Genomic DNA, 13,241 nt, shown 5'->3' on the forward strand with positions numbered 1-13,241 from the left:
CATGAAATTTCCATTGGCCTTAACAAATTTCAGACTAAAGCTCCATGGTTCAAATTCAGAATCCACCATTAGTGTAAATACTTTTATTTATTTATATTCAGAACAAACTAATTATGTCTAATGTGAAAATTTAGAGGGCTGTCACTGATGGCAAAGTGAATACTAGACACACAATGTAACTGTTCACCTTAAACCTCTCCTTCTAGTACTGTCTTAAATTGTCTTGCCTGGATGCACTCTTTATAAGGACACTTGCAACTGTATAAAGCAAAGTCTTCGTGTTTGGTTGTTGTGCTTTGACTGTCTTGGAGAAACAGCATGTAATTATACAGCAATATGTGAAAGCTACTATTTAAAAGAAGAAAAACTTCTTTTATATTCTTCTCTAGGAGCACATGACTCCCACTAATGTTAGTTTGGGAATTACAAGCCAGTGTCAAGAGAAGAGTATAAGAACATAAGAACGGCTATACTGGGTTAGACCAAAGGTTCATCGAGCCCAGTATCCTGTCTTCTAACAGTGGCTAATGCCAGGTGCCCCAGAGAGAATGAACAGAACAGGTAATAATCAAGTGATCCATACCTTGTTGCCCATTCCTGGCAAACAGAAGCTAGGGACACCATCCCTGGCTATCCTGGCTAATAGCCATTGGTGGACCTATCCTCCATGAATTTATCTAGTTGTTTTTTTAACCATGTTATAGTCTTGGCCTTCACAACATCCTCTGGCAAGGAGTTCCATAGGTTGACTGGGCATTGTGTGAAAAAATACTTCCTTTTGTTTGTTTTAAACCTGCTGCCTATTAATTTCATTTGGTGACCTCTAGTTCTTGTGTTATGAGAAGGAGTAAATAACAGTTCCTTATTTACTTTCTCCAACCTGTCATGATTTTATAGACCTCTATCATATCCCCCCTTAGTCGTCTCTTTTCCAAGCTGAAAAGTCCCAGTTTTATTTCTCTCCTTATATGGCAGCCGTTCCATACCCCTAATAATTTTTGTTGCCCTTTTCTGAACTGTTTCCAATTCCAATATATCTTTTTTGAGATATGGTGACCACATCTACATGCAGTATTCAAGATGTGGGCATATCATGGATTTATAGAGGCAATATGATATTTTCTGTCTTATTATCTATCCCTTTCTTAATGATTCCCAACATTTTGTTCGCTTTTTTGACTGCTGCTGCACATTGAATCAATGTTTTCAGAGATGTATCCACAGTGACTCCAAGATCTCTTTCTTGAGTGGTAACAGCTAATTTAGATAATTTTATATGTATAGTTGAGATTATGTTTTCCAATATGCATTACTTGGCATTTATTGTATTGTATTTGTAGTATTACATTAACACTGTATAGTATTAACATATATCATAGACGCAATAGACACAATGGACCAGAGTCTCCACTTCTTGGAGTGCACTCCTAGCCTTACTGAAGTCAAAGTCAATGGCAAAATCATATTGACTTTCGTGGGGGGCCAGGTTTTCACCCCTTAACTTCAAGGTGACTTTCGAATGCACCAGCAACGCAGGACTAGGCCCTGTGTAGAACAGTTTATCATCATGAATAAACTGTCCTTATCTCTAACAAATGGCTTTTTCAGATATTTTCTTTATCAGAATATTATCCATGCCACTATTTTGTTGCAAAAAATATATTCAGTCTGCATTATACAGCATCTAATACAAAGCTTCTTAATTAATCATACTTTTTAGTTACTATGCTTTCTACAAAAAAGCCATAATCTTAGAATGTTATATTTTCAGATGATTAATATACAAGAAGCAAGTCAAGTATTTTCTTTTTTTTTCTCAAGTTGCATATATGTTTACTTGTTCTAACAATAAATGCAAATCTGACCATGATAAAATTTCATGTAAAAACCTATAATTAAGTTTTGCTTTTGGTTTGATGTGCAGCACACAGAAAGTTTGAGGCTGAGTATAATTAAGCACAGTATCTGGACTAGGGAAATCTTTATCAATGATCTTTATCCAAGTATTTCAAACTTCTGTTCTGCTCATTGCTTTTATTTAGGCTTTTAAATGTGTGCTGGTTAGGCTACAAATCATTAAACTCATATTCTTTAGTTTCATTTAAAAACAGGTCAGACTGGATATCGATTTCCAACAACCCACAATACAATCAGCAGCTACAATTTCCAGACCCAGGAAGATTGTAAATGAAGTTTTATTCCCTTCCAATTCTCTGCCTGGTGTGTTTTAATGTGGTTTCTTTTCTCCTTCTCCCTCTCGAGGGCAAAATGACAAAAGGCCATTTTGGGCTGTGCAATTTAAGATTTTAAGAGATGCTTTTGTTTTCTCCTGCAACAGGAAACTTGCACATAATTATGTGTGTTTGCTTAAATTATTATTTTATTTAAAATATACAATCAGGACAAAGAGGGAATGGTTTTTGATGATTGTTTTCAAATGAAGGAGAAAAATAACATGCACAATGTTCCCTTGGTATAAACAAGGGATTCTTAAATTTTCTGTGGAATAAAAACCAGGAGCTTGCAATAGAAAAGTAGTTGATTATATAGCTTGTACGTTTTTTATTTACTGAGTACATACTATAATTAACTAGCACACTTTAAAATTAAACTGCCACGACTCTCAGCTGTTCTATGATAATACCATAAGCCATAATGGCAATGCTATATAATAGTGCTATCTGCAGCCATACCACTTTGTGCTGTGCTCCTTATTCCCAGGGGAATTCTGCACCAAAAAAATAAAAATTCTGTGCACAATAGTTTCAAATTCTGAAAAATCCTGCATATTTTATTTGTCAAAATAATACAATATAATCACCAAGTTTCAATTATTTTGGTAATTTATTTCAAAATACTAACTAGCAAGTATGTTTGTAACAATACAGACAACAAAAAAGATTCAGGAAATGTTTTTTGACAAATAGATACCTTACTTGACATATCAGTACAGAACTCTGAGTAATAATTCATTTAAATTACTATACAGAAACATATTGCAAAAGCTTGGGGGAGTCAGGGATAACCAAGGAGCTGAGGGAGAGGGAAATAATTGCTGGGAAGGAGCCTGGGAGTGAATCTGGAGGGTTGTTGGGTGTGGATGGGAGAAGTATGGAACAAGGTTGTTGTTTGTATTTTTTGGAGGGGGGGATTGTTAGGGGCTGGGATGTCTCCCCCATGCAGATCCTGGCTAACCCCTAGCCTTTCCCATTCAGGCAGGCTCATCTGCCCCAGTCCCCATGTGTCCCTGCACCCCACCTGACCTCATGTGTCCCGGCAACCCCCAATCCCATTCAACCCCTGGCTCAATACTGTCACCCCACTAGCTCCTGTGCCCCCACCCCAGTCTGTCCCCCCCACTAAACCTTCTGAACACCAGTCTATGTGATCTCCCTCCAACAGCCCCATGTGCCCTGCTCTGTTTGTCCCCCCCATATCCTGTGCCTTCTCAGATAGCCCTCTGGGCAGGGTGCTGTGAGGAAGGCAGCCACTGCCCCCTCCATCTCCATGGCTGGCTGCTCTGGCCCTCAGCTGGCTGCCCTTTCTTATGGTGGCACAGCAGCCCCTTGAGGGCAAAAGGTGTAACTGCAATGTCTCCCTGGCAGAATCTATTTTCTGTGGGGGGGAAATCTGCAGGGGACATGAATTCTGCGCGTACACAGCGGCGCAGAATTTCCCCAGGAGTAGATCCTGCCAAATCTCAAGAGTTAAGCGGAATTAAACCTGTTCTGTACTTGGATGGGACTCTACCAAAGAATAGTCAAGGATGCTACAACACAGAGGTACATATAACAGTGCTCCTGGAAATGCTGTCTTTTGGATAAGAACTAAGAGTGGAGCCCTCTCAATTTGTGGTCATTGAAGATTTTATGGCAATTTGCGTAAGAGTAGGGACATTAACCCAAATGTTCTGGTTACATTCAAGTTTGTTTAATTACATTCCACGTAGACAACATTCTCCCTGGATTTTAAATTGGTAACAGGTTATTTTTATTTTATTTCAGATTATTTATTTTCATTCACTTCCTGCCCTAAAATAGCACTTTGGGATTCTTTGGAATGAAAGGCAATATGTAAATTTGCAATACAAATCTGTCTTAAGTGTCCACTAAAAGGATGGCCAAAAATGGTCACTTCAGGTGCGCTGTCTTCTAGTAAAGATAGAACAGAACTGAACTCATTACATGTGATGATATTTTGTCAAAACATGAGGTTGCCTAGTAAGGGAATTCTCTTGATATATAAATCAATGCTAGGACCTTTTAATGTCAAGCTTATTTATTCGTTTGTTTAATAATTTATAAAGTACAAAATGTCACATTATTGTACAAAAAATGGCTCTTTGTTAGGCCAGGAAATCTTAAGGCAATGTGCATCATCTTAAATTTCCAGAGTTCACCATCTATTTCTTCCTAATTGCAAATGATGCTAATCAAATTTGGGTTTAAGAATCTTCATAGGAAATGATAAAACCCTTAATATTGTGTGGAAAATATGATAAAGGTCCCTCTTTGATTATTCCTTTGGTGTAAAAAATGGCTTTGTGTGTTGTATTTGCTCTGTCTACCAGTAAAAGATATTTTCTCTAAGACGTTGTGAATCTGAACTTACATTGTAAAATTTACTGTCAGCTTATAGTGATTCTTATCTTGCATCATCTGCTCACTCTGTGAAATCACTAAAGTGTTGGGTGATCTATGAATGCGGGATCAGGCCCAATGTAGGACGCAAATATTATACAGGTTAATCTTCTTAACCAATTGGACTGAGGCCAGAAAGTCTCAGTAGCATAAAGATTGACTTTTACCAGTAAGGAGACACAAACACAACAACAGACATTTGAGAGTACATATGTATAATGTCAGGATACAATATAGTCTTTATAGAATAACTATTTGGCAAAGAGGCAGTTTCATGTTTATAGTTTAAAAGCAGAATAGGAGATCTTCATTATTTTTGTTACAAGTCTAATGAGCTCTAATTAGAAGCATTGTAGATATTTGAAATGCATAGCCAGGTACATCTTCCTGTCGTTTTGTGATGGTCAAATGATATTTCCTTTTTGTTGGTTTAAAGTCTCCTGAATTAAACAGAACATACATATTATTGTTTACTGACACAGATGCATTCTATTAATTGTTTTATGCCTGCAGTTTACATTCTCTAATTTCTTTATTTGATCTCAAACTTCATTTTGACTCAGTGTTGGATTTGGGGTAAAAAACATTTAGAAGTGCCTAAGTCCTATTTCCAAGGCCCTTAGGAATCTATGTTTCATTGAAAGTCAGTGGGGGACTTAGAATCCTAAATCAGTTAGGCACTTTTGAAAATTGTACCTTTAATCTCATTCTGATCTGGTCACTCTCTTCATGTGGGACTCACTTCCCAGTCCTCAAATGCAAAGGGGGTGGAAGCCTTCCACAAGTCCTCGATTATGGGGGAAGAGCCAGTGAATGTAAAGCCAGGGGAGCCACCTTGAATGCCAATGTCCCATGTCAAAGAAGACACGTCAAGTTCCAGGAAGGGTGAATAGGGGGAGTAGCTAAGTGCACACTATTGTCCTCAGCTGTCAGACAATCCATTGGGAAAGATTGCCAGTCGGCACAAGTTAAAGTAGTCTGTGCCAGGACTGTGATTGGAGCAAAGAATCAGGAAGGTTGAACCCGTCTCTGAATTTCCTCTCTTTCTCACCACCACCACTTGCACTCCTTCAGCATTCTCATCTACCCCTTCTGTCACTCACTTCTTTCACAATGACCAATTTGTTACTTCTCTCTCTTCTCTGTTGCTCATGGTCCTCTACCTCCCTCTCTGTCTTTGCTCCCTTTTGCTGATGCCATGTCACCTACTTTGAACTCTGCCCTTCCCACTATCCTTGACTCCTTCACTCCCTACCCTCACTGTGCTATCTACTCCTATTGTTTTGGGGCCTAATCCTGCAAACTCTTAGTTATATGAGTAGTCCTTATACAAGTGAGCTGTCACACTGACTTTAATGGGACTGTTGGTATATTTAAGGACTACTCACATGATTAGGGTTTTTCATGTTTGGGCCCCATTTTTTTAAAAGTGCTGTGCAAATTTACAGTGTTATGGAGATGTAGTAAAGTAATTATGATGGTAATGATGAAGATAATAATAATGAATTAAAATATAGCTCTGAAAACAGCACTGAACTTGATTTCTGAGTTAAATACAAAGGGCCCTTCAGTCATGAATGAGGTGTACATATTATTTGTTCCAGTTCTGTGCCACTCCCACATAATGTATACTGAAAATGTACTAGATAAGGACAGTAGAAAGATTTTTTTTTGTCCTTTGAAATATTCTGCTCATAAAGAGCCTAGTAAGTCTCTAATATATCTTCTCTTTTACTTACCTTCCTTTAGGAACTGACTTAAACTTTTCGGTGCCTGGTAGTGCTATTTTCTACACCATTGCTATCTTCTGATTTACTGAAGAAAGAAACAAGTTTAAATCCAAAACCCAAAATAAGCTTTTAACATGCATAGACTGTATAATAAAAATCATAGTGTTCATCCCAATCCAATGATTTAATTACCTAGCATGCACTAAAAGCATTTTACATTTTTCCACTGTGATATTACTTGAAGGCATGAGAAAAAGGAAAAGAACAAATATGTATTTTATATTAAAATATTATTATAGCAAAATAACCTATTCAGAGACCTTTACCAATCAGGTAGTGACTAGCCTAACCATACAATGCTTTCTGCATTCATTTCCTGAAGCCATAAAACCCTTGGAAAGGATTATTACAGTGAAAAATTTACAATGTTTTTTTAATAGGTTGTGCCAGTGTTCCTACTACAATAAATCAGTAGTATAAATTCATTTTGTGCTGAAAATCAGGATATAGGGTGTTGTTTCCAAGTGGAGGTATAATAAAAACACACTTAAAATTACACTTCTGTAAACAAAACATAAGAAAGATACTGATTTTATTATTATTAAATTATTTTGCAAGTGTTCAGTATGGTTCATCAGTTCACCAAAAACTGAGGAAACAGTGTATAGTATGGTTCATCAGTTTCTGGTATTTTGGCTTAAAAAGGGCCAAAATGTTAAGCTTTTAAATATTAATAATATAGGGCCCAATCCTTCAGTTGTTACTCTGGAAAAATCAAGAAGGTTTTTGTCTAGCTACAGGACTGAATCTACTCAGTGGCTATTTTCTAAAGGTTTTTAAAATCCCTTGTTCTTTTTGAAGTTGGGAGTGAAATCTGTTCTTATGAAGAATGTCAAAGAGGCAGTCCTGGAATCCAGTCCTATCTGTTAAAAACATGGTTACACTACAGGCAATGAAAATATGATTCCAATATGCGCAACCCATTCTGGAGGGACCACCTAAGGACGAGAGTGTAGTTTAGGCTCCATAGCATTCAATCCTTAGCCTCTCTCTGATGACTGTGCTAAAAAGGGGCACATTAGCACCAATTGTTAATGTGGTTTTTGTGTGATGGACACTTGTCCAGCAGGAAAAGGACTAAAACTATCATTTCATTTCATGTAGTCTCCCCTTACAGTGCCTACATCTATTATACAGCTAACTGCTGTTGGTCAACTCAGACCTGGGCTAGATTTAACTAGTGTAGACAAAAAGTTCTACTTCTCCCATTACTTACACCTGAACCATCCAGTCCCCCTTGCAATACACTTTTTTGATGAGACTATTATTTATGACACCAACCATAAGGATTCAGGACAGCAACACACATCACAAAAAGTTAGACTCTGATGGAATGGCTCCAAAGGAAAAATTCCAGGCCATCTGCTACATAACTCTTTGCTTTAAACAGCTACTAATATATAGCTACTTAATTTAATACCAGAGAGCTTTAGCAATCACACAAACAGTACACACTATAAAAACACCTTAACTGTGTATTTATCCAGTAGGATAGAACTCCAACCTTGTAGATAAATAATGTATTCAATAAAGATCAAATGGCTTCAAAGGAGACTTTGCAGGCTTTCCAGTGAAAATAATGTGCATTTTATATACTACGAGTAAGAACTTATTTTTTTCTCTTTTAAAAACAATGAATCCCAGTTTCAGTTGGATTGTTTGTGATGAAAGTACAGCAATGTAAAGCTAACACAGCTACTCAATCCTCAACATAAGACATACCCTTGGTATCCCAAAACACTTTCCAGAGTAATCAACATAATTACAGAGTTAAATAAATAACAGCAGCACTAAAGAGGAACTAAGAGGTATAATCAAGGAAGAAAATACTATATTTTTAGCTGCCTTTGGAAATGTGTGGGAGGGGGATGAGCAGGAGACTGCTCCAGATGGTAGGAGAGGTAGAGGAAAAGGCGCTTGCATCAGCAGTGTGGACATCATATAGAAGGACAAAGAGGAGACCAAGCTCTTGATGAATGGAAGGAGCGAAGAGTGGAGTAGAGAAAAACAAAGTTCATGGGAGCCTAGAGCAACTCCATGAAAGGAAGAATACTTTTGAATAGGATCTTTAAATAAATGGGAAGCCAGTGGAGGAGTTTGGGGAAAGTTATTGTGCTTTTTAAGGTAATTATAGTTTATTTCAATAAACTAGTACATTAATCCTGGTATAAGCATGGGTATCAAAGAAGGCTAAAGCTTGTCTTTACTGTACATCCAGAGTTCCATAAGCCTCTGGGAGAAGGAATTCACCCATAAGCTACAGAGCAGCAGCCGAGCTGCCTCCCACCTACTTCTTCTGTCACAGTGTTGCAGTACTTCTTGTGGCTGGTGTACTCTGCTACACTGCATGGATGGGAAATTGGCTAGTGCATCGAACTAGCTTCATAACCTCAGCTCCTGCCCATGACCTTCCCTAAAAATCCTCTACCATGGTGGCATGGTGATCCTAACTCCCAATAAAAGCTCCCCAAATCATCACCACCCCATCCCCCCACCACAAAACCTACCCACACCAGTTCTACTGTATGAAGGGTCTTTCATGTACTATATACAGAAGAGCCTTGTGTGTCCCATAATGCAGACTAAACTAGAAACACAGTACAAGTGAATGGACGGAAACATTCTGGACGAGTTTTCTATCTGAGAATTATCTCCCTCACCCTGAATAATCTTTGATGGGAACAGTATCAGGCCATTCTACCAGGTCGATTCTGTGATAAACAATAAATGAAAACACCCCCTACCACCAAAAAAAAAACCCAACAAAATATATAAGAGGGAAGATGGCAGCATTTTACAAATGCTGGACTTACAGAGAACTGGGAGCTAGGGATGTATTAGGAAATGAAATTAAAACAATACTTTGGCATTCATACTTATACCTTACAATATCTTATGTTAAGAGCAATATATATTTCTTGGCTCTAAGTTACCTAGTTTCAAAGTTATTTAATATTCCATTAAATGTTAGTACAGTCTAAGTATTGTAAAAATATTAGTCACTACTTACAGTTGCTCAATTTGTTCAAATTCTTTTTCATCTTCTGTGGGACAAAGAAAACTGTATGTTATTATATTATGTGTTTACTGTTAAGAAGTTATTTGACACTGAAAACTGTTTCACTTCATTTTTATAATAAATTAATTGTCTAACATATAAAAGAATCAGTAAAACAGTAAACAAGGAAATTCTATACTAATCGGCATACAAGATACACAGCTGAAGTACAATTTTACTATTCTCCCTTTTGTTCAAAATTCCTTCCTGTATCCTGCCTAAGATTAAGCTGTTGAACTTCCTACAGACTTCTCATTTTAGGAAAGTTTGGGGAATCTCCAACAGTTTATAAAACTGAGCATTGAGCTTTTTCTCTGTACAGAAGTGACTTTTAAGTTACATCCCATCAGTTGTCCTGAACACATGGCAGTTTGAGTCACATATACGTGCTTTTAACTTTTCAGACCCTGGGGATAAATTCAGCCCTCAGGTTATGCAAATGCCTGAAAAGTCACCACTAAACTATGGAATTCAACTTAAGCATCCTATTCCAAAATCCACTGAGATCACACTCTGCAGGTCTGTCCCAGTTCATATCACAGAATGGATATCTGAAAGGGATATTTGTGCACAGGGGCTGCGATCAATGCATTTTGTTTTAATACATTGCTACCTTCCCCCTCTCCACTATAATATTCTTGACATGAGTAATCTCCATCAGTGCCTGTGAGTGTTTGTGCACTCACTGTTCTGGGAGCATTTAAAATCAATCGTTGAAATCCTTATCTGCTAATTTTACTTGTGTGAGTAAGGTTGGATTAGACCCTATATAGGCACCTGTGTCCCTACTAAAAGCATTTAGGACATGAATTTGACCCTAAATATTAGGAAATTAAAACTGAAATAATGATTAATACTCAAAAGAAGATATTTTCATTTAGAGAAAAATATATAGACAACTATCATGCAGAATTAGGAGCCACATTTTGTCCTTGACTATAATTTAAATTGAAACGGTGTGTAGAGTATGCCTCTGTATCTAACAGATTATAGTATTACAAAGTGCAATAAGTGTTACTTAAAAAAACAAACAAAGAGATCATACCTGCATGCTTCTGTTTCTTTTTGGAGTACATCTCATACAGGAAAATAATGGCTACTAAAATAATAACTTCAGCAGCTATTGCAAGAAATGGTTTGAGTGGTGTCATATAGGTGAGAACTTTAAGGGATACTTTCCCTTTGCTCTCTCCTAGTTTAAATACAGCTTGGCACCAGTATGATCTATCATCTTTCTCTGAGATCTTCAGAATCTTGAGTTTTGTTATGTTGGCATATTTTTCATCGATTATATACTTATCTGGCATCAAAGAATCATTAACAGCAACCTAATATAAAAAGATATTTGAAAATTATATGATTGCACTGTCAAAAATGTTTAATAAAATCCTTTATACTTTGAAAGTGGAAAATCCCTGTATTTACAACAGGTAATGTTAGTTATAACATTAAATGGTGTTGCATATGATCAATTCAAGAAAAGGCACTAAATAATAGTAAGTGAACATTTAGTTACTGCACAAAGACCATATGCTCCTCTAGATATCTGCGTAAACCATTAAGTGATACCAGTGGGCATTTCACTTGGCACTGTGTGGCGCGTATAGGCCTGAATTTATATCCCAGCTCACAGATAATAATTAAACATAGAATTTTTCCCTTTCTTCCAAGATAAGTTTGACATCCCTGCTTTATAGACTAATTACAAGCTATGTCCACACAGCCACAGTACACAACTGTTCAGTTCAATACATAACAGCACAGGTGAAGAAAGAATACCTTATTTAGTTCAAATAAGAGGAATTTTAGCTAGGCAACTCCAAGGAAAACAAAAGTGCTACAAGAATCAGGGCTTGTCTACACTTAAAATGCTACAGCGGCACAGCTGCGCTGGTATTGCTCTCCAGTATAGACACTGCTCACACCGACGGGAGGCATTCTCCCATCGGCGTGGGTGATCCACGCTCCTGAGAGGCAGTATCTAGGTCGATGGAAGAATTCTTCCGTCGACCTTGCACTGTCTACACTGGGGGCTAAGTCATTATAGCTACGTCTCCCAGGGGTGTAGACATAGCTATCTATACCAGTGTAAATTCCTAGTGTAGACCAGGCTGAATTGTACCTTCAAAGTCATCAGTGAATTAATTGCTCAGTGTTCTCCTAGAGGTGCTCGCTTCTGGATGAGATGTAACACCTTGTTCTTGATCACTTAAAAATACCATTGCACTTTTGGCAGAGTCAGTGCTCATTCCTGATTAAATTCTTATTGGATCATCAGTCTGCCTGGCTAAAATGCCTCTTTTGTGCATCCCCATAACACCTCACTGAGCAGTTAGTTCATGCATGACTCTGAAGGTAGAATTCAGTCTAGTGAATTACCAACATTGATTCTACCAGCATTTGTTTTTTCCCTGGAGATTATTAACCTGGCCCAACCCTGCTTGGTTTATGTGATCTGACAATAATACTGCCTGAGGTGGTACAGCTGCAGATAAACTACACGTATTCAGGGATAGAAAATGGGAAGCGTTGAGTACTTGATGCATCCCTTGAGCCTGATCTTCTGGCACTTGCCGGACTCTATAGGAGATTTGCTTTTGACTTCACTGATGTACGATCAGGCCTATTAACTAAAATAAGAGTTGGAAGTGCTCAGCACCTTCAGGACTTGGTCTCAGAACATACATTATTTTCCGAATGTGATCAACATTTTTGTTTTGATCAACTTCATTTGTTGCTGTCCTTTGCATTTTGCCCACTCACTGGCACAGTTTCTTTGATGTTGAAACTTTGGGCCAGATCTTCAGCTGATGTAAATTGGCTTATCTCCACTGAAGTCAGTGGAGCTACACTGGTGTAAACATGTGAATTCAAGTATTTGTAAATAATGGGAATTGGGAGAGTGTGATGGCCACTTAAATAACATCTCCAGGTTAAAAACTGATCAATCATCAAAGCGAAAAGTTGGCAAAAATGAAAAATGTAATCAGTCCTAATTATTACTTAGGATGAGACCTGGTATAAATGACTAAGGAACATTATAGCTGTAAGGGTTAATGTGGCTGGGTTGGTCTAGAAATTAGAGCAAGGAGTCATATGGATTTGGGTTCTAATCAAGGCTGTACTTCTAAATTACTGTATACAGTTGGGCAGAACACTTATCTTCTTTTGTCTTAGTCATCCCGAATGGATAAAAAATCAAGATAACTTGATTCTGCATTTTAGTTAAACTTTGTTAGGAAACTAAAGCCTCCTGTCTTTCCTATATAGAGTTATCCAAGCTACTGAAAAATTAAATATCTGCCCTAAATGTACTGTAGTGGTCCTTATTCAGGACCCTGGGCTCCACCATAATTCTCCTAGAAGACAGATGCTGTAGGGGAAGGATGGATGGTGTGGAAATGTGGAAGCAGTGATCTTCCCATAGGTCTTCAGCTCCACAGTTGTGGATAGTTCAGGCAGATCGTCACAGATGTCTTCCAGGACATCATTCCTCACACCAGTGGTGATACAGCAGTATAAGACAATGATTATGCTCTCGGCATTACCTTGTGCTTCCTTCCCCTCTGTGTTGCAAAAAATCTGAGAGATTATTTTAGACAGCAACAAGGTGGGAGACCATCTCTAGATGGGTTCTGAAGAGAAGCCATGTTGTGTGAACAAAAAGGTAACCCAGGGTATATTGTGGAGACACTGGAAATACTGTGAAGCCATTGGACTTCACACAAAACGCCTGCCCTCCGGACTCCTGAG

General features: G+C 37.8%; 1 protein-coding gene across 1 annotated transcript in view; it reads right to left on the reverse strand.

Annotated features, from left to right (window-relative positions):
* Positions 1-2,838: 2,838 nt before the first annotated feature.
* The window catches only part of EMB (embigin), a 28,280-nt gene continuing 17,877 nt past the window's right edge, over positions 2,839-13,241 (reverse strand). Inside the window, exons 7-10 of the mRNA XM_084628594.1 lie at positions 10,534-10,816; positions 9,441-9,474; positions 6,380-6,455; positions 2,839-5,080 (exon numbers count right to left, since the gene is read on the reverse strand). Coding sequence (XP_084484720.1) covers positions 6,398-6,455; positions 9,441-9,474; positions 10,534-10,816 — 375 coding nt within the window. The 3' untranslated portion in view covers positions 2,839-5,080; positions 6,380-6,397. The remainder of the gene's footprint in view (positions 5,081-6,379; positions 6,456-9,440; positions 9,475-10,533; positions 10,817-13,241) is intronic.

Source organism: Lepidochelys olivacea, assembly GCF_965140295.1.
Source record: "Lepidochelys olivacea isolate rLepOli2 genome assembly, chromosome: 5".
NCBI lineage: Eukaryota > Metazoa > Chordata > Testudines > Cheloniidae > Lepidochelys > Lepidochelys olivacea.